Source organism: Macaca nemestrina, chromosome 18 (assembly GCF_043159975.1).
Source record: "Macaca nemestrina isolate mMacNem1 chromosome 18, mMacNem.hap1, whole genome shotgun sequence".
In the NCBI taxonomy this organism is placed as follows: domain Eukaryota; kingdom Metazoa; phylum Chordata; class Mammalia; order Primates; family Cercopithecidae; genus Macaca; species Macaca nemestrina.
The window spans coordinates 46,454,833-46,476,638 of NC_092142.1; the positions used below are offsets into that span (position 1 = coordinate 46,454,833).

Genomic DNA, 21,806 nt, shown 5'->3' on the forward strand with positions numbered 1-21,806 from the left:
AACTTCTGACCTCAAGTAATCCACCTGCCTCGGCCTCCCAAAGTGCTGACATTACAGGCGTGAGCCACCACGCCTAGCCTAGCCCTTTCATTTAGATGTTTAGAACTCCATTGAGCACTTCTTATAGGGCTGGCCTACTGGTAATGGATTCCCTCAGCATTTGCTTTTCTTTGATAATCTTTATTTTGCCTTCATTTCTTAAATTTAGTTTTGCTCTATGCAGAATTCTTATCTGACAGTTGTTCTGTTTGAGGAGACTAAAGATAGGACCTGAATCCCTTCTGGCTTATAAGATTTCAGCTGAGAAGTTAGTCTGATAGTTTTTCCTTTATCATTTATTTGATACTTTTATCTCACTGCTCTTAGAATTCTTGCCTTTGCATTGACTTTAGATAGCCTGATGACCATATATGCCTTGGTGATCTCCTTTTTTCACTGAATCTCCCAGGAGTTTTTTGAGCTTCTGGTATTTGGATGTCTAAATCTCTAGCAAGATTAGGGAGGTTTTTCTAAATTATTCCTTGAAGTAGGTTTTCTAAACTTTTTGCTTTTTCTTCTCCCTGAGGAACAACTTTGATTCTTAGATTTGGATGTTTTACATAGTCTCGTATTTCTTGGAGATTTTGTTTGTTTCTTTGTATTCTTTTTTCTTAATTTTTGTCTGACTGGTTTAATTTGAAAGCCTTGTCTTCAGACTCTGAAATTCTTTCTTCTACTTGGTCTAGTCTGTTGTTAAAACTTTCCACTGTATTTTGTAACTCCTTAAGTGAGTCCTTCATTTCCAGAAGTTCTTTTTTTTATTTATTTTAATATTGACCTCTCTAGAAAATTTCATTCATATCCTGTATTTTTTTTTTTTTAATTTCTTTATATTGGTTTCAACTTTCTCTTGAATCTCATTGAGTAACTTCATGATGAACATTTTGACTTCTTTATCTGGTATTTCAAGGATTTCATTTTGTTTTGGATCCATTGCTGGAGAGTTAGTGTGTATTGGGGAGGGGGTGGTATTGTAAATAAAACTGTTTTTTCATATTGCCAGAATCATTTTTCTGGTTTCTTCCCATCTGGATAAACTATTTCTTCTTCTTATTATTATTATTGAATTTACTTTTGATTTGACTGGGTTCTATTTTTTTTTGCCCCGTGAGGATGTGGTGTATCATATGTGGTCACCTAGCTTCAGCTCTGGGTGTTTTCAGTGGCAAAGTCTCTGTTGAGTTTCTTGGTTATAGAGAATCTGTGTGTGATGGCTTTCTCAGGTGCTGGTTTTAGTAGCAGTGTACTTAATGTGTGGGAAGGTTCACTGTCTCCTGTGGGGCCAGAATGGCAGAGGTCTCAGGAAACTTATCCTGTTCCCCAGTAATGTGCACTACTCTGCTTCCCAAGTCTTTTTCTCGCTAGGTTGAGTAGTTCAGCCTTCAGACCAGTAGGAGGCACCCATGGGTGAAAACCAGCTGCAGCTGAAGCAGGTGGTGGGTATATGCAGTACCCCAGTGATGGACAAAAGTCTCAGCCTTGACAGAGGCAGCTTTTCGGGGCGGGGGAGTGGGGTCCCAGTGAAATGCACTGAGGTCTTCACTGCGGGAGGGGAGGGAGCCACCTCAGCTTCACTACCAGGCCAGCAGGAAAGCAACCTCCCTGTCATGCCTCCCCCGCCCCCCGTCCCTATATTCTGGATATTTAGATCAGACAAGCACCTCTGTCCATCTGCAGGAACACTGACATTCCACATCCAGAGACAGTGGGACTCTTATCTCTCATGAAAGCCTGAGCCCAGAGGGCACTCCTCCCAAGGGGATGCAGTCACCCCAAAGTGCTTGAGAAAGGTCCTCCGTAGGTCTACCTTCACCGAGCTCCTGTGGGAGAAGCCCCAGCTGTATCTGCAGTGTTGGACAAGAGGGAGGAGAAACCCCTTCACAAGCACCGGGGCTCCTCCACTGCTAGGGTAGAACCTTAGTCTTTCCCCACTGAGCCCTGTACTGCACCTGTTCCTCTGCTGAAAGAAACTTCCCACAGGTGGGAAGTCATGGTACTCAAGGTTCATACTTTGGTTTCTTTTGTCCCAAGGAGCGTTCCCTTGGTGTGGTGAACTGCCTGTTCCTGTGGGAGTGGTGATCTGTGTGGGCCAGACTACTGCGAATCCGGCTGCTTATCTGGGTTTAGCCGCCTCAGGGACTGCCACAATCCAGGCCTGTGCTGGAGAATTTCGGCAAGGGATATAGTCATGGGGAAGACACAAGGGCTGAAGGTCCTTGAGCAAAACAAAAGATCACAATGGATGCACGCCCAGTATGGTGCCTGTTACTACAACTCAGGACCAGAGGGAAAGGGAGGGGACTTTGTGTGAGCAAGGACCCAAGAAGTCCCCAGATTGCAGCCCACTACAGCATTTGGACTCAAGAGGGCAGAAAAGCTCTCCTTGAGTTTAGATACTAGCAGTCAAAGACTAGAGAATACCCTTTCCACAGAATACTAAATCTCTCAGGGTTTGATACTCTGCCAGCTTCTTGTTACTATCTTTTGTGTGCGTGTTGTGGATCCTTCCAGTGAATTCTCCAATGGACTCCAGCCCTCTCCCTGTAATACTGTATTTGGGATGTGACTATTTGTTTGTGATTTTGTTTCTTCCTTCTGAGGAGAATTGGTTACCAGCATCTCTAGTCGACCATCTGGAGAAGCTCTTTAGTGCTTCCGGCTGTGGACAGGTCTGTGGGATGTGTAGTGGTTTGGGCCCCGCTTTTAGCTCCAGAGGTGGGTGATGTTGGGTGGAGCTGGACAAGGCTGACCTGTCCTCTCATCTCATAGGGGCCTGTGCAAGCACTGATGGTGACAGTAGGGGAGTGGCATGAACTCTGTAAGATTTCCTTGGTTATAAGTAGCCTTAGTGCAATGACTTTCTCAATTGCCAGATGTAGTAGAAATGTACTGGGCACATGAACAGGCCCAAGGCCTCCTGAACAGCCTGAGTGGTATGAGTAATGGTGTTAGCTGAGGTCATGCAAAAGTTTTCTCCTTCCTGAGCACCGTGTTATTATGTTAGCAGACGTTGTAGAGGGCTGTGTCAGTTGACCTCCAACTGCAATTTAGGGACTTGTTGAGGCCATTAGCTTGCTCAGACAAGGTCCCTTCCCTTTCTGGTCCTAAGCTGTAGTAGTGGGTGCCACACTGGATGCGTACCCATTGTGGAAGTTTGTTCTGCTCAAGTACCTTCAACCCTTGTGTCTTCCTATCACTAGATCCCTTGCAAATACCCCCAGCACCAGACTGGCTTGAGACAGCTCCACAGGATAGGCAAATTCAGAGGAGCAGTAGGATTCACAATAAAGTGGCACTAGCAGGAGAGAGCCAGATGCGGTGGTGACCATGGGGATTTATACTTGGCTTACGTTGCCCTGGGGAAACACTCATATCCCAGGCAATGGGAAGGGTCATGGAACTCCCTAAAGTCCCTATCTGTGGTGTTAGGCTACCAAGATGGGCATAGGGGCATAGCCTGTGGGGCCTGGATTAGGCAAGTCCTCACTCTGGCTCACCAGGTGCGGACTCAGGCTGTGACCCCAGTAGGGATCCAAGGGCAGTTCCCCTGCCACTGGTGTAATGTTCCACGGAGCAGTGGAACTGCCTCTGTCGCATAAAAGAATCCTCAGGGAGGGGAGAGGGGTAACAGGCAGCAGGGAGACCCACCCAGCACTCACTTTCTTAACATATTGGGTCTCACACTCACAGACTTCTGGCAACAGCTGGCTGGGTCCCAGGCAGTCTGCACTCAGAATGCAAAACTGCCCCAGGTTGTAAGTTCTCCAGCCCAAGACAAAGACCAAGGCTTCCAGGCCACACCCCTCCCAGTTTGCCTGCAAAGCAGGGGCTCCCAGCTGCTGCCTCTGTGGCAAGAGCCTGCTTCCTGCTCACCTCTCATTTCTGATCAATGGGGTTTATACACACTGTAGATTAGATTGCTTATTTTAGTTGGCAGCTTCTTCCAACCTGTGACCACTGTCTGAGTTAGCTGGCAGAATTCTGCGAGGTCCCTTATGAAGTAGGATCAGCAATGGCTTCCCTCCATTCCTGCTAGAGTGTGGGAGTGCACGCAAAACAATTTTTTTTTTCTTTTATATATGGAGTCTTGCTCTGTCACCCAAGCTGGATTGCAGTGGCGCTATCTTGGCTCACTGCAACCTCCGCCTCCTGGGTCCTAGCAATTCTCCTGCCTCAGCCTCCTAAGTAGCTGAGATTACAGGCATGTACCACCACACCCAGCTAATTTTGTATTTTCAGTAGAGACAGCGTTTCGCCATGTTGACCAGGCTGGTCTTGAACTCCTAACCTCAGGTGATCCACCCACCTCAGCCTCCCAAAGTTCTGGGATTACAGGCGTGAGCCACCACTTCTCATATGCTCCTTGCAGCACCAAATCAGCACCAGTGCTTGGTAGGGTTGAGACACTCCCCTGTGGCCTGGATTGCCCAGCTCCCCAGTGTAAATGTGTATCACACCCTGGAGACAGATTTTTACCTGACTCACCATGCAGGTTGCTACCCACAGCTTTCAAAGTGTCTGAAGTTTCTTTCACTTTTTCTGTTGAGTTTCTGTGTTTCTTCTTGGATAAAAGTTTACAGCATAAATCTCTGCATGTTATTTTGCTCTTTCCAAGTGGGTGAGGCATTCTAACAAAGCCTCCAATCTGGAGCCTGGGTAGTTTAGAAAGAAAAGAGGTTTATTTGGCTCACAGTTTTGCAGGCTGTATATACAAGAAGCTCAGGACAGAAGGCTAAGTGGAGCCGGAGTATAGAAATCACATGACAAGAGAGGGAATACGAGGTGCCAGGTTCTTTTTCAACAACCATTTCTCCAGGGAAGTCAGACTAAGAACTCACTCAATCCCATGGGAATGACACCAAGCCATTCATGAGGGATCTGCCTCCAGGATCCTGACACCTCCCACCTTGCCCCACCTACAACACTGGGGATCAGATTTCAACATGAGACTTGGCAGGATCAAACAAACCATATTCAAATCATAGCATATGTCATCTGCAAATGTATTCAAATCATAGCATATGTCATCTGCAAATAGACAGTTTCATTTGTACCTTTCTAAGCTATATTCTTTTTTTTCCCTTTTCTTGCCCTATTTTACCACGTAGAACTTCCAGTACTATGTTAGTCATGGTGAGAGCAGACATTTTTGTTTTGAGAGGCAGCATTCAATTTTTCTTTCACCATCAAGTAGAGTTAGCTATAGAATTTTTGTAAATCAAATGGCAGAATTTGTACAAATGGCCAACAAGCATATGAAAAAATGCTCAACATCATTAATCATCAGAGAAATGCAAATTAAAACCACAATGATATATTGTCTTACACCAGTCAGAATGGCTGTTATTAAAAAGTCAAAAACTAACCTATTGGAAGGGTTTGGAGAAAAGGGAACACTGATACATTGTTGGTGGGAATGTAAATTAGCACAACCTCTATGGAAAACAATATGGCGGTTTCTCGAATAACTTAAAATAGCACTACCTTTCAATCCAGTAATCCCACTACTGGCTATCTACCCAAAGGAAAGGAAATTATTACATCAAAAAGATACCTATACTCATATGTTTATTGCAGCATAATTCACAATTGCAAAGATATGGAATCAACCTACGTATTCATCAACAGATGATTGGATAAAGAAAATGTGGTGTATATGTACACAAATAAATACTGTTCAGCCATAAAATATGTGAAAACATATCTTTTATAGCAACATGGATGACACTGGAGGCCATTATCTTTAGTGAAACTAAACTAATTCAGAAACAGAAAGTGAAATACTGCATATTCTCACTTAAAAGTGGGAGCTAAATAATGTGTACACATGGACATAGAGTGTGGAATGATAGACATTGGAGACTGGAGAGGGTGGAAGGGTGGGAAGAGTTTGAAGGATAAGAAATTACTTAATAGATACAATGTACATTATTCAGGCGATGGTTACACTGAAAGCCCAGGCCTGACATGGTGGTTCATGCCTGTAATCCCAGCACTTTGGGAAGCCAAGACGGGTGGATCACCTGAGGTTGGAAGTTCAAGACCAACTTGACCAACATGGAGAATCCCTGTCTCTACTAAAAATACAAAATTAGCCGGGTGCGGTGGCGCATGCATGTAATCCCAGCTACTCAGGAGGCTGAGGCAGGAGAATTGCTTGAACTCAGGAGGCAGAGGCTGTGGTGAGCCGAGATCGTACCATTGCACTCCAGCCTGGGCAACAAGAGCGAAACTCTGTCTCAAAAAAAAAAAGGCCCAGACTTCATCACTATGCACTATCTCCATGTAGCAAAACTGCACTTGTGCCCCTTAAATTTTTATACATTAAAAGAAAGACACATCATTAAAAAAATTGTGGAATTTCCCTCTATTCCTAGTTTTCTGAGAGTTTTGTCATAAATGGATGTTGGATTTTGTTCGATGCATTTTCTGCATCAATTGATATGACCATATTATTTTGTTTTGCTTTAGCCAGTTAACATGGTAGATTGTATTAATTGGGTTTTTATTATTGAACCGGCCTTGTTTCCCTGGCATAAAACCCTACTTAGTCATGGTGATAATTCATCTTACATATTGCTGAATATTGTTGCAAATGTGTTTTTAAGGATTTTGAATGTCAATGCTCATTTACTTCCTCTGTATCCTTGCTGGTCTCCTGTCTAGTTGTTCTACCAATTACTGAGAGAAAAGTGTGCATGTATCCAACCATAACTGTGGTTTTATCTGTTCTTTCAGTTCTATCAGTTTTACTTCACACATTTTGCAACTCTGTTGTTTGGTGCATACACGTTTAGGATTGCAATGTCTTCTTGGTGGATTGACCTTTTTTATTATATATTATAATACCCTTCTCTCTCTGATAATTTTCTTTGCTCTGAAGTCTCCTTTATTATTAATATGGTCACTCCTGCATTATTTTGATTGTTTGTGTGATGTATCTTTTTCCATTCTTTAACTTTCAACATGTCTATATTGTTATATTTGAGGGGACTTTTTTATAGACAGTACATAGGTGAGCCATATTTTAACTCTGCAAATCTCTTTCTTTTAATTGGTATATTTCATGCTTTTAAGTTTAATTAATTTCCCATATGTTTGGGCTTAAGTCTTCCATTTTCTTTTTTATTTATTTCTTTTTAATGTTATTTTTAACTGTTTTCCACCTTTTCCTAACTTAGCTGATGATTTTTTTGTTTGTTTATTCTATTTTTCTTCTTTCTGTTTTATTTTTCCTACCTTCCTGTGGGTACTTTTAAGATTTTTTAAAATTTATTTTTGATGTATCAATAGTGGTTTTGATTGTATCACTTTGTATAGCTTTTAGCTATTGCTGTAGGTAACACTTCAGTGTAGTGATATCATTTTATTAGTTCAAGTCAAGTATAGAAAACTTACTTTCATTTATGTCTTATTACCATTCTGAATTTATAATAGTTATCTTAAATATTTCCTCCATGCACATTTAGAATCATATCAGACAGTGTTATAATTTTTGCTTCAACTTTCAACATAAAATTCAAGAGGAGAAGAAACATCTATTGTATCTACCCATATTTATGCTTACCATGCTTTTTGTTTCTTTTTGGTGTTCTGATACTTGTTTTTTCCTCTTTTTAAAAAATTACCTTTCTGTTTAGAGAATGGAGTTTAGCCATTCTTTCAGGGTAGGTCTGCTGGTGATAGAATCTCTTCTTTTCCTTCATCTGAGATTGTCTTGGTTTCTTCCTGATTGCTAAGTGATGTATTTACTGGTATAACTTTCTGATGGGGTAGTTTTTTTCTTTCAGTCACTGGAAACTCTTGTGCCACATCCTAGCCTTCATGGTTTCTAATAAACAATCCATTATCATTCTAATTATTTTTCCCCTATAGGTAATGTGTTATCTCTGGCTACTGTCAAGATTTTATTCTTTGTCTTTAATTTTCAGAAGTTATGATGTGTCTTAGCATGGACATTTTAAATTTTATTCTGTTTGTGTTTCACTCAGCTTCTTGAATCTGTAGGTTTATGGCTCTTGCTAAGTGGGAATTTTTCTGCTTTGCCCTCTGTCTCTCTCCTTTAGGAATCTAAGTGACATGAATGTTAGATACTTTTTTATGATCCCACAAATCCCTGAGGCCCTAATTTTTTTCCATTCTATTTTCTTTGTTTTGTTTAAATTTCTGTTGTTCTGTCTTCCAGTTTTGTTATTCTTTCCTCTCTCCTCATCATTCTGCTGTTGAACCTATCTACTGATCTCTTTATTTACACTATTATATTTTTCAGTTTTAAAAACTTTGCTGATACTTTCTGTTTCTTAAGGATTTCTGGTTTTTTGATTTGTTTCAAGCATGTTCATAATTGCTTATTGAAGCATTTTTATCGTGACTGCTTTAAAATCTTTGTCAGATAATTCTAACAACTCTTTCTTCTCAACGTTAGCATCCGTTGAGTGTATTTTTTTCATTTGGTTTGAGATCTTTCTGGTTCCAGGTATGAGGAATGTTTTTTGATTGACATATGAGTATTTTCGGCATAATAGCGTAAGACCCTAGATCTTATTTTAACTTTCTGTTTTAGCTGTATTTTTTTATACCACTCTGGTATAAGAAGGGGTGAGGGCACATCACCTCATTACTGCCAGGTAGGAATATAAGGCCATTATTTTTGTTGACATCCAGCTCCCCAGTAGGCCTCCACTGATACCTCCTTGGCCGGGAAATACAGGAGTGCTTCATTACTGGTTCTCATTTGGCCTTCTTTTATAGGGCAGGAGAAAAGGTGTGACCTCTTGATTGGTGATGAAGTGGTTTCTTATCATCTATTGGAAATGAAAGTGTTGACTTCTTCCTTGTAGTTTTCTGACACCACCATGACTGAGAGAGTTGGGAGTTGAACATTGTGCCTCATGATAGACTCATGAATGTAGAAGTCTCGGTTTCTACTCAGCCTTTGCTGGAATGGATGGGGGTAGGGTAAAGTTTTTTCTGAGTGGTTATTGTCTAAAAGTTTTCTTTTTGCTTGGCTGCTCTTTTCCTGTCCTTTGGCTAGAGAGACAGGCTTTTGCTGAGGATTCTTTTGTACGCATGTGCTGGCATTTCTCAGTAGTTGGCTCCTTTGACTTTAAGGCAAAAAAGAAACCTAGGGCACTTACCATAGTGTCGTTCGTAGAGTCCTGAAGTTCATAGCTAAGCTGCCTTCTTCTATCCATGTTTCTAAGTCTTTTTATGTTTGTTTTATATGTAATGTCCAAGATTCTTGGTTGTACTTAGTGAGAAGACTAGGGAAAATTATGTCTACTCCATCTTCCCATCCATGTATCTTTAAAATAAGTGTCTGACCTATTTATTGTCCTGCAATAAAAGTGATGATTTCTTAAAAACAGGTTGTGAAACAACTTATAGGGTATAGATTATGATGACATGAATAGCTTAGAACAGTAGCTGTCAAACTTAAAGTGCATTCAAACACCTGGAAGGCTTTTTAACACCGATTATGGAGTCCTACTCCCAAGAAGCAATGAGAACTAGCATTTCTAACAAGTTCCCAGGTAATACTGAAGGTGCTGCTCTGAGGACCATAGTTTGATAATCTGTTTCAGAGAAATGCTGAATAGATGACAGATCATTAACTTTAAATGATATTAATGGCAAATACAGTTGCTTTGAGTAAAACAAATAAAAATTTGTAATAATTAAACTGGGTATTAGATATAAAATATTTAAAGGTAGATACTTAAAAGATGATATCATATTTTTAATGAAATGGGTCTTCCCATTTTCCAGCACTATAGTATATGGCATTTGAGAGGCCAAAAGAGTAGGACACTAAGGGAAATAGTATTCATTTTATTATAAAGGGAAGAATATAGCAAAAAATGAGAGATAAGGTGATCAGTTGTTCTGTGAGCATAAAATAATGCCTATTTTTTGGATCTTAAGCAAGAGTATTTGAAGAATACCTTAAGCCACACTCTGATAGTTGTATGATATGCAAGATCTTTCTTAAGACTCAGATTTGATGTCAGAAAAGCTCTGTTACATTGATCTGAACTAATGATGCCCAACCTGCTAATTACTGCACTTATCATCATAATATACTTTCCTCTAAAGTTCCTCTTTTTTTCTTGAGTTAGTGAATAAAAATGATTCTGGAATTAAAACTACTCCCATCAATAATATGACCATTAGTTTAGATCAAGGTGAACCTAAAAATATTTTTCCCAGGTGATCACTAACTATAAAAAAGAAAAATAAAAATACTGGAATGTCAGAATGAAGTCTCTTAGACATTATTCTTCTTACAGAATTTGTTATAAATGTTAATATAGAAATTTGCTTTGAATATTCATCAGATAATGGTTCTTGTTTTGTAGCCACATACATTAGAGTAATTAAAGTATTTCCTTTTCTCTTTTAGCTCTGTTGGTTTAGCAAAAGCAGCTCTAGAAGCAATTAATGGATTCAACCTTTTTGGCAACCAGGTAAAAAATAAGAGCCCCAGAATCTTTGATTATTTGAATTGCACATTTAATTAATTTGACTATTCATTAACAAAGTCATTTCTGTATAATCAGAGAATGTCTAAAATTTATGTAGAAGCTCATGCTTGAACTTTTCCTTTGAAAATGATTTGCCAGTTAAAATTTAGTTTTCTAACTAAAGGCCATTGCTTAATTTCTTTTAAAAAAAAAAGAAGAAAAAATTTTGATAAAGAATTCTGATTTCCTTGGTTCAGTGACTTTTCCCTCAAGTCTATTACTTACTTTGTAGAGAGTTTCACATTTTTAAATTTATTTGGTGTTGTATATTTATATTTTTATGTCAGTTTTCATGTTGGTTTCAATTTAATATGTTTCAATGTATATCTCATGTAGAAGAGAATTTGTGTGATGTGTTTAGCCAGATAGTTGGGAGTTTTGATCCTAGCTTCACCTTCAACTGGCTACCATCAAATGTCTAAAATCTCATTTTCTCTGGAGATGAAAAAGAAACCTTGAAGGTCGTCTTAAATTTTCATTAGATCTTTAGCCAGTTTTTGTACTGAAAGAATCTAATCAAGTGACCATAGATTGAGTTGTCAGTGGAAAGGAATAAAATGTAGGAATAGAGGTTACTACTCTGGATCAAGAAGTAGGCTAATTTTCTTTAGCAGTTTTTATAAAGATTCCTAAGATGGTGAGGTAAAGTGAAGTCTCTAACTGATATTATAATTAATCTTAAGCTACTGAAATGCTAAGTCAGTAAAGAAACATTTTAGGAGGTTACACAGTTGTGCAAAAAAAATGACATGGTTTTTGTTATGTCAATTATAATACTATTTACTCAAGTCTTGAATTTAAGAATATTTTTAATTGTAGTATATTAATGCAGCCACCTCGCTTCTCCTCCTTACATGCACAAGCACTCTTCTCACCCCAAATCCCTCTGGAGGATACATGGGCACTGTCTACATGAAGGTCATGAGGAATTACCACATACTTTGGATCACCCATTTTCATATTCCTGGATGGATGGATGGATAGATAGATTGACAGACAGACAGACATACAGGAGTAGGAGGATAAAATGACTTTAAAGAATGGCATTATATTAGGGGTCAGGAGACAGCATCACTGCATGCTCTGTGCTCAATTCCACCAGTGAGTTTAACTATTTAACTAAGCCTCAGCTTCCTCGTCTAAAAAAATAAAGATAATGATAATAGGACCTAACTCAGGAGGTTTTCATGCAAATAAAAGTTAATTAGCATAGTGCTTGGCAGAGATTAAACTTTTAATAAATGCCATCTCTTGTTGCTATTATTTATGAAGTAATGGTAATACAAAGGAAGAGAAATGAAGAGAAAGAACTGAAAGCTTTCTAGAGCATATATCAAGGAGACTGAGAGGAGGCATGGACTAAACCAGAGGTAGTGTTATCAGCAGTCTGGAAAGGTACAGGTCTTGCTAACCTGGCTTCTGTGACATACCAAATACTGAGCTGAGTGGAGCTGAGTGTCTCTTGGTTGGCTGTTACATGGTAGTAGCCAGCTCTTTTTTGCAATTGTGTCATCTCCTTTGAAGTACCTGAGTCTTAGTTTATGTTGCTTACATACCTGTATGCACCCCTTCCAAGTATGTGTATACTCACACACATACATACAAACTACATTTCCTAACTCTACCCATCTTTTAGCGCTCTACTTTTCCCAGGAAGCTTTCATAGATTGCTCAGCTATAATTCTAAAATCAGTAAATTGCTTTACTCTGCATTTGGATTCTGAGTTATAACTGTATTGCTGATACTGTTCCTCAGCCAGTTTCTCAGTCTTGACTACACATAGGAATCATTTGAGGAATTTAAAAAAATACTCATATATGAGCTCTACTTCCAGGGATTCTGATTTAATTGGTGTAGGGGGAGGCCTTGGCATTGAGATTTTTTGGAACTCCTCAGGAATTCTAATATACAAGCAAGGATGAGAACAACTGCTCTAAGCTGAGCTAATTTTTGGCCTTGTTCAGGTCATGTCTATTTCCAATGGAGCTATGCACCAAATATTTGCTGAATTGACTACTACTTGATTATTTCAGATAGAAATATGGACAGACAATGTCTTATTTCTTTTTTTTTTTTCTGAGACAACTTCTTGCTCTATCACCCAGGCTGGAGTGCAGTGGCACGATCTCGGCTCACTGCAACCTCCACCTCCTGGGTTCAAGCGATTCTCCTGCCTCAGCCTCCCAAGTAGCTGGGAATACAGGTGTGTGCCACCACACTAATTTTTGGATTTTTAGTAGAGGTGGGGTTTCCCCATGTTGGTCAGGCTGGTCTTGAACTCCTTACCTCAGGTGATCCGCCCACCTTGGCCTCCCAGAGTACTCGGATTACAGCCGTGAGCCACCACGACGGGCCATGTCTTATTTGTTTAGCCACAAGAATATCACATGTTGCCAGTAAAGTCCCTTCATCTTCCATTTTTATAAGATAGTGTCAGTGTCCTACTTTTACAAATTCCCTTTCATCTCTTTTTCTGATGTGGAGAATTGCAGAAATACGACATTGAAAATGTTACTATTTCCACCTCTACACCAGTTAAATTAATAATGTGCCTGCTAAACAGTAGCACATTTAAAAGTGTATGTTATCTTTTTAGTGTTTAATCATTTTATAATGTCATTGTATATACTTAAAAGAGCTATGATCTAATTAAAAGTCAGTTGCTGGGAAAAGAATTGACATAAAAAAATGCTTTATTCAAATGAAAATCCATAGAAACCACCTCAAGACTTGGGGAATTTCAGATCATATTGATATTCACAGTTATTTCTAACGGCCCATTGGTATAAGGTTTTGGAAGACCTGATTGTGTATCTTTAACTAAATTAATTTAGAACTTTCAAAAAGTACATTCCCTCTTGGTGGCAACTCGAGAGTCATAGATCTTTGGAGATGGTAGAGCCCCTCTCTCAAAATGAATGATCAGAAGATTGAGGTAGTGTTTCTCAGATTACACCACACAGGGGCAAAACCAGGAATTAAACCAATGCCACTCCATAATGAATCTGTTAATAGAAGATCAACTTGTTGGTATGGGAAATTTCAGCTGTTGGACACTTTCTACTTTTAGAACTGGGAGCTATGCCTTTTCTTTGAAAACTCTTAAGCTGTTTTTTGCTTAATAATTATTGAGCTTCTGAAAGAGGTATCCATTTCACAAATAGTGTGAAAGGCTTTCCTTTTGCCCCTGGCTTCAGCATGTGAGATAAAATAAAGATTAATTTTATTTTTACGGGCAGTTGTTGGGTGGAAAAGTTTTTCGCTTTGGTTGTGGTTATTATGCGTTCCTATACTTCTTCCTTTTTTCCCAATAACAACTTTCCTTATTATTCAAGGGGAAAAAAAAAAACCGCTTTAAATCTTCATTCTGAAACTATTTTCCAAATTTATTTTTCTTTGGGACACTAAGAATAAAATGTGATAAAATGGCCTAGTTTCCTTAATGATTTGTTTACAATAAAGGCTAATTTGGGGCAGAGCTACATTTAGAAACATATATAATCCTCAGTATGGGAATCACATATTTCATCATGATCTCAAATATATTCTGTATAAATTTCCTGACAAATATATTTAAATATTATTTAAATAATGTCTGATAATATTTAAACAGTAATATTTTAGTCTATCAGAATTTGTTTTCATCAAATATCATAGTCATAGTAAGCAACAGTTTTGTGTTTCCTGGGTTCAAGTCTCAGCTCTGCTCTTTTGAGACCCTGAAAATTAATGTTCAAATTTATCTTTCTCTGTAGTTTGAGAATTCCTTTTACAGTATGTGCATGAGGACAAAGAAGCTTGGGTTGTGAGTAGGGCTGCTGGAAAGAGCTGTTGGGTCAGTAAGCAAAAGCTGACTATTTACACATCTATTGCCACCATAGCCTTGGTGCAGAAGGGAAATTCCCATCAGTAAATACCCCTTCTGGAAGAATACATTTCTCCAGGATCTGCTACAGAGCTCAGTGGCAGCCCCATAACTGAACTAGGGGAGAAAATCTCCTGACCATAGTTTTGTGGTGTGGTTTTGTTCCAGAATAAGAATGTGAAGATCATGTACAGTAGGTAGATCCAATGACCAGTTGTACCTTGTTTTATTTTTTGATTCTAGATAAGGGTAGCAAGTCCCTTAGCTCAGGCTCCGAGAAGTGATTAATGAAGAAAAGAAAGATTAGACAGTCTTTAAATTGTTTTCTTTTGAATTGAGACCAGTGAGATCAGCAAAGTCTTATGTTTACAGTAGGTACCCTTCGCCTTAGAGACTGTCTCAAAAGTGGTTGTTCTGGTCATGGGATTAAGGGAAGTACAGTGCAGCCCTTCCCCACCACTGGAACTCAAGTCCCCATGACAGTGGTCAGGTTTCAGAATCATCTTCCAGTCCTAGTGCATTTACTAGAACTAAGACAATTATAGAAACTTGATTAGGGAGTGAAGTTTGAGCTGTCAGTCTTTTTTTTTTTTTTTTTTTTTTTCTGAGACGGAGTCTAGCTCTGTTGCCCAGGCTGGAGTGCAGTGGCCGGATCTCAGCTCACTGCAAGCCCCGCCTCCCGGGTTCACGCCATTCTCCTGCCTCAGCCTCCCGAGTAGCTGGGAGTACAGGCGCCCGCCACCTCACCCGGCTAATTTTTTTTGTATTTTAGTAGAGACGGGGTTTCACCGTGCCAGCCAGGATGGTCTCGATCTCCTGAACTCGTGATCCGCCCGTCTCGGCCTCCCAAAGTGCTGGGATTACAGGCTTGAGCCACCGCGCCCGGCCTGAGCTGTCAGTCTTAAAATAAGCTCTTTAGGTGGAGTCAGGATATTATGGCAGAATTATAATGATTTCAGGAAATGGAAGATGAAAATAAAATATCCAAAGTTAATCAGATACTCTGAAGTGACATATGCATGTAAAACATCCTTTCATATTCCTGTCCTTAACTGGGGAAATCAAGATACTGACAAATGAGCCGAGGCCAGAATCTAAAAGGTAATGACTAGAGAGATTGCTCATGTTATGTAAAGTGTTCAAAGCAGTTCAGACATCTAGCTTCCTTTGAAATTTCCAGGCCTTAAATTAATGTGTCTGATGATTTAAAGTAGGTGATAATTAATTCCATGTGTGGGTTCTCCTTGACGACTTTTAAAAAGACTTGCTTCTGGATTGGGAATAGCTGCCCATGAATTTGGGTGATTTTACCCTCCTGGAAATCTGGACCGTAATGCCTAAAGCATGGAATATTTTTGTGAGAAGACAACCAAACAATATAGTTAATCACCCTTTGATCTTGGTGTTAAAATATGGCAACATTATGAGATTATTTTTCCCTTTGGGCATTTTTCTTAGGTTGGCAGAGAAAAATTGAGAGCTGAATAAATACTTTGATGAATTTAGACAAATAAGCCACTTATTTGTGGCCAGAAAATAGAAGTTGGCTGTTTACATTAATCAAGTAACGTAGAGAATTGCCAGATTTGCCATTTCACTTCATTATTTATAAATTATCCTACTTAGATTGTATCTTTTGAAAATTTAATTCCGGGCCGATAGTTTGGTATGCAATTGACTTTATTAATTCTTGGCCTAAAGATAAATTATAGCTCTTATTTATTGTGTATTCATAGGCTCCTAACATATTATGTCCATTTATTTCTCTGCTCTTTTGTTATAACTACCCTACTTGCTCCCATTTCACCAAAATTCAGAGCCTAGCTATGGTCCTCACCTTCTCTATGAAGTGCCCCAACTTCCCTGGGGACTTGTTTTATAATCTTCTTCTCCCCCTTAAACCACTAACTTTGATGAAAGTAAGTCATGTGTTGCGATGTGCTGCCTTTTTGTTTTCTTAATAATCTTGTTCAGGACTGTCGCCTGGGTCAGCTCCTTGAGAGCACAGGTCAAATTTGATCTTGTTTGTTTTCCTTAAAGCAGAGTGCACAATACCTTGCCAGTGGCAGCTGCTGCATGAACCAGTAGAGATGGGAGGTTGGAACTCCGGAGTAATAGAAAGGACAGTTTACCATTCATATGGTGGTTGAGAGACAGCCTCACCGAATCACTGTTCATTTATTAATTTACTTGTCAGATTTTAAAAAGGTTTGAAAATGATATTCTGAATGAGAAATCATTCTATTTTATGAGCTAATTTTCATTAGCTCATAAAACATGGGCTACTAGGAAACAAATGCCTCTAGTGAATCTGACATCTGGATATAGGGTCTGGTGCTGCTAGATTTTGAAGTTCAGTCTAGGTGATTGGTTGGAGATATTTTTGTTTCAGTGTGAATGCATCTGTGAAGTTGGTGAGAATTGGGATGAGATTCATAAAATAGTATTAAAGTAACATGAAATTTATAATCCTCTTCTCCCTTTCCCCATGTATTTTTCTGAGTATTCTCCTTATTCCCATCCCGTTCTATGTGATTTCAAATATTTAACTCCCCAATAAAGCTGTTGAATATGGAATGCAGTAGTTTTAACCTGATTAGCAGATAGATTAACCTTTTGTTACACCTATTCGTTTTATTCAAGCTTTTTTTTCTTACTTGAAATATATATATATGTGTGTGCGCGCATATATATATATATATGGGAGAATTGTATGAAATATATATATGTATGGGGGAATTGTATAATCTAGTGTTTAAAGAATGGGCCTCTGTGTTAGAGACTTGGTTTTGAACCTTTGCTCTGTTAAAGTAAGGTTTAATGTCCTTTTCAGTATATTAAATGAGACAATCCAGGTGACACATAAAGCATAGTGCTTGATGCAGTGAATATTAGTTCAGATTAGTTGCTTTATTGTTATTTGAGATTCTCCTGTCTTCATATTTTAATACAGTATTCTTTTACATTCATCTAGATTATATCTAAATTTATTTAGTTTGATCTTATAGTCAATATTCTGTATGAGGAATGTATAACTCAGATTTTATGAATCTGCATTCTCATTCTTTGTCATGTTAGCTAAACTAATTGTATTTTCATTAAAATAAATGTCACTAATATAGTGGCTATCTTGTAATCAGTACATTTGGATTTATAAGAAAGTCAAGGAAAACTAGGGAAAACATAAAAATAACATTTTTATGATTATAAAGTTAATGTTTATTACAGGAAATTTGAGAAATATTCAAAGTACACACAAAATTTAAATCTTCTGGAACTCCACACTCAATGCAGTCAATGTCAGTGTTTTTGTGAAGTTTTCACAGTCAAAATGCCAAATGTTCTCCAAGTCTTTTTTTCTTAATTTAGGAAATGTTTTTCTTTTTCTCTTTCCAGGGCTGTTCGTGGTCAGTTATATTTGTGGATCTCGATGCTCACAATCGCAACAGGCAAACTTTGTGCTCGCTGTTACCCAGAGAATCAAGATCACATGTGAGACATTGAATAAAGATCATGAACTGTTGTTTATGATTTCTATGTAGTTTTACCTTAATTTCCAATAAAGTACTCTAAAATGTTAGTGGTCGTCCAAAAGGGATAAGAAGACGTGATAGATATTGCCCCTTACTCCTCTGGCCTGGGGAGGTCTTAGGAAATGGACGCGAGTTGTGGACAGGGCTGCTTTGGCCTTTGAATCTCTTGCAGGAGACTACAAAAATAGACTTTTCTTTTGGGGGAGTAGCAACATTAGGCCAAGATGAATTATTTTTTTGCCATGGTATATTAGAAAAATATTTTTCATAATGTATTTATCTTTTGGATAAAATAACCTTCCATTCCTTATTTCTTTTCTCTCATTCAATACACTTTTTCCCCTTGCCTGATGAACTTTTGTATGCTTATCCTACCTGATTGCAGAATTTTCTAGGGACTGTCTGTGGTTGTGTTATTTAGAAAACACCCAAAATGGAATAATTTAGTTATTCAAAACCATTTTGTATAAGTAATGTAAGATTATCATTTTTAAAAAAAGCTCCCCAAATAAGCAAATAATATAATAACCACTCATGCCACCACTCTGATACAATCTTGACAACATTTTGGTATATATGTTTTCACTTATTTTTAGACATATATAATATTTGTATTTTACAAAGCTGTAAGAGTACTTTTTATATTGATTGATAACCTAGCTCTGTGAGTGGATATTGTCCCATACCAGTAAACGCATTTCTACAATATAAATTTTAATAGTTGCTAATTTACTCAACTAATTGTTGGATATTTCGGTTGTTTCCTCTTTTTCATTATTGTAAGCAAATTGTTGTGACAGACTAAGTTGTGACAACTATTAAATTTTTGCGCACCATTTTAATTAATATTTTGACGTTCGAGCCCATTGAACCTTGAAAATACTATCAACAAATGAAGTTTTATCTCTTCTGTAAGGTTTCCTGGAACATGCCATAGAAACAGCTGTCTGATCCTGGGAGCAGAGCGTGCTCACTTTTGACTGCATAACCTCACTGGCTTTTCATCTCTATCATTCTCCTTGGGCTGTGTTGATCACGTCGCTGTGGACACTCACAGTCTCTCTTTCTCGTTGCCTCCAGAACACAGATGCCGCCCTGCTCCCCTGCATCAGTTATCCTGCATTTGCCCTGGATGATGAAGTTCTGTTTAGCCAGACACTTGATAAAGTGGTTAGAAAATTAAAAGGAAAATATGGATTTAAACGTTTCTTGAGAGATGGGTATAGAACATCACTGGAAGATCCCAACAGATGCTACTACAAGCCAGCTGAAATTAAGGTATTAAGAAATATTCCATGGTAATCGCATATCAGAGCAATCAAAAGCACAGATTCAGGAGACTGACCATTGGGTTTGAATTCTGGCTCTGCTGCTTACTAGCTATGTGGCCCTGGGCCAGTTAATTAACCTGTCTCTGTGTTTAATTTTTTTCATTGGGGTAAAATAATAATAGTACCTATATCGTGAGGTTCTTATGACGATTAAACAACTTACATAAAAGTGCTTAGAATAGTGCTTGGCACATGGTAAATGCTCAGTAAGTGCTAGCTCTTATTACCAGTGAGGTATTTACTGATAATGGGCCATGTTGATCTATTGGGTGAATAATTTTTCTATTGCGTTTTCAGTCCTCTGCTTGCCTGATCCATACTATTTGTCTTCTACAATATTAAATATCTGTTTGCAATATTCCTTTCAATCTTTTAAGCAAATTCTTTTATTAAAACTGATAGGCCATTCCATCTTCCTTTATCTGTTTCATTTAGACACTTTCTTTTAAAATATAGTCCTCTGAATATTTAGTTTTAAAATATTTTGTATTTCAAAACACACATACCACTATATCTAGTTTTATACTAGCTGCTTTTAAGCCATCTAGAAAATAGCACCCCAAAAAAGTAAGAAGTCATGCACACTGCTGAGGACTTTGCTTTAATGTAGTGTATTGAAAGGTATTTTGTATTTTTGTTTCTTTCCTTTTGAGATGGAGTCTTGCTCTGTTGCCCAGGCTGGAGAGCAGTGGCATGATCTCAGCTCACTGTAACCGCCACCTCCCGGGTTCAAGCAGTTCTCCTGCCTCAGCCTCCTGAGTAGCTGGGATTACAGGCACATGCCACAATGCCCAGCTAATTATTTTGTATTTTTCATAGAGATGGGGTTTCACCATGTTGGCCAGGCTGATCTTAAACTTCTGACCTAAAATGATCTGCCCTCCTCGGCCTCCCAAAGTGCTGGGATTACAGGCGTGAACCACTGTGCCCGGCTGAAAGATATTTTGTATGCATGGGCATAATTGGCTCACTCACTGAAGGTAGGTAAGGTCCCTAGGAATCTGTATATAGAAAATGTGTAGGCAACATTATACCTTTTAAGTTGTTTGGCAATTAACGTACTGTTTTAAAATTTGACATACACTTTTGCAGAAAAACTAGACAAGCTATTTATCATTTTATTTAACTTCTTCTTTTTTTTTTTTTTTTTTTCCTTAAATAGAGACCAGATCCCACTAGGTTGCCCAGGCTGTACTGGAACTCCAGGGCTCAAGTGATTTTCCTGCCTCAGCCTCCCAAGTAGCTGGGAGTACAGGCATATACCACCACACCCAGCTTTATTTTATTTAATTTCACAGTTGACTATCACTTGGAAACCATTTTATTGTGTGCACTTTTGAAATTTTCAGCAGTGTTGGCAGTGTTACAATCTGTTAGGTTGGACCAAAAGATCCATTTATCTCTTAAACATCTTCAAATGTTTCTTTCCTATTTAATACATTTTCTGTGCCAATATTTACAGCACTTACATTTGAATTGGACCACCTTGCACACTTCCAACTTTGAATCTGTCCAGCAAGTTTTCTGCACCTTCTGCTGAGCACCACCAAGGAAAGCCACAGCACTGTGGGTAGGAGCTGCCCCACAGACAGGAGATCTGTCTTGGTTCACCCTCATCATTGCTGTCAGTTCTTGTCAGTCCTGCTATCTGACTCTGCCAGGAACTCCCCATGAAAGCTTTTCCAGCTTTTTCCTATTTGTATTCAAGTTTGCAGACTTTCCTTTTTGTTTTCTACTTGATAGCCTTTCATTTCTGCATGGCCTCCTCCACTGTGTCTTTCCTTCATCCATACTTCCTTCTGTCTCTCTTGCCTCACAGAAGGAGCTCTCTGTTCTTTCTAAGGCTAACCCGTCCTGTGTATACCCCATCCTATTCTCTTTTACTTTCTTGACACCCTCACTTGTTTTCTTCTGTGATAGAAGGATATCTATTTCTCTTTCTTTTTTTCTCCTCATCTTCCCCATTTCTACCTTCTCTGTCTTGGTTCCCCAACTTAAATTAGCTTTTTTCCTCATTAAGCATATTGATGTTTATCATTAAGAAACCAAACAAAACCCTTCCTCAACCCTTTCCCTGTCCACCTCCATCCTCTTTCTCTTTGTGCCACACATCTGAAAAGCATGGCGTCTACTTGGTGTCTCCTTGTTTACATCCTGCTTACTCTTTCCCCCTACGAACTGGCTTACTTCCCAGCACTCCCCAGTAGCTGTGCTGGCTTCAATCCGCTTACATTACTGAGTCGGAGTGGATGCTTTTCTGATTTCATTTCACAGAACTTCTTGGCATTTGAGTGTCTTTGCTGAGTCTTCTTTGTTGGAATATTCTCTATTGGCTGTGACCCTATTCTTTATTCTCCACTTCTCTCACTTACTTCTTATTCTACTTTGTAGGTTCCTCTTCTTCTGCCCCCTCTTAAACATTGCACTTCTCCTAGGGTCCATGCACAGCCCTAGCCTCTCTTCATTCTGGCTGTGAACTCTCAGCTTCAGCTATAGCTGTTAACCACAGATCTC

At 38.7% G+C, this 21,806-nt stretch overlaps 1 protein-coding gene across 6 annotated transcripts in view; it reads left to right on the plus strand.

The window, feature by feature from the left end:
- The window catches only part of LOC105492220 (phosphorylase kinase regulatory subunit beta), a 227,627-nt gene that overhangs the window by 106,426 nt on the left and 99,395 nt on the right, over window positions 1–21,806 (plus strand). For all 6 annotated transcript variants that reach the window (XM_011759241.2, XM_011759242.3, XM_011759239.3 and 3 more), the window contains 3 exons: window positions 10,442–10,505; window positions 17,825–17,920; window positions 19,042–19,239. In XM_011759241.2, coding sequence (XP_011757543.2) covers window positions 10,442–10,505; window positions 17,825–17,920; window positions 19,042–19,239 — 358 coding nt within the window. The remainder of the gene's footprint in view (window positions 1–10,441; window positions 10,506–17,824; window positions 17,921–19,041; window positions 19,240–21,806) is intronic.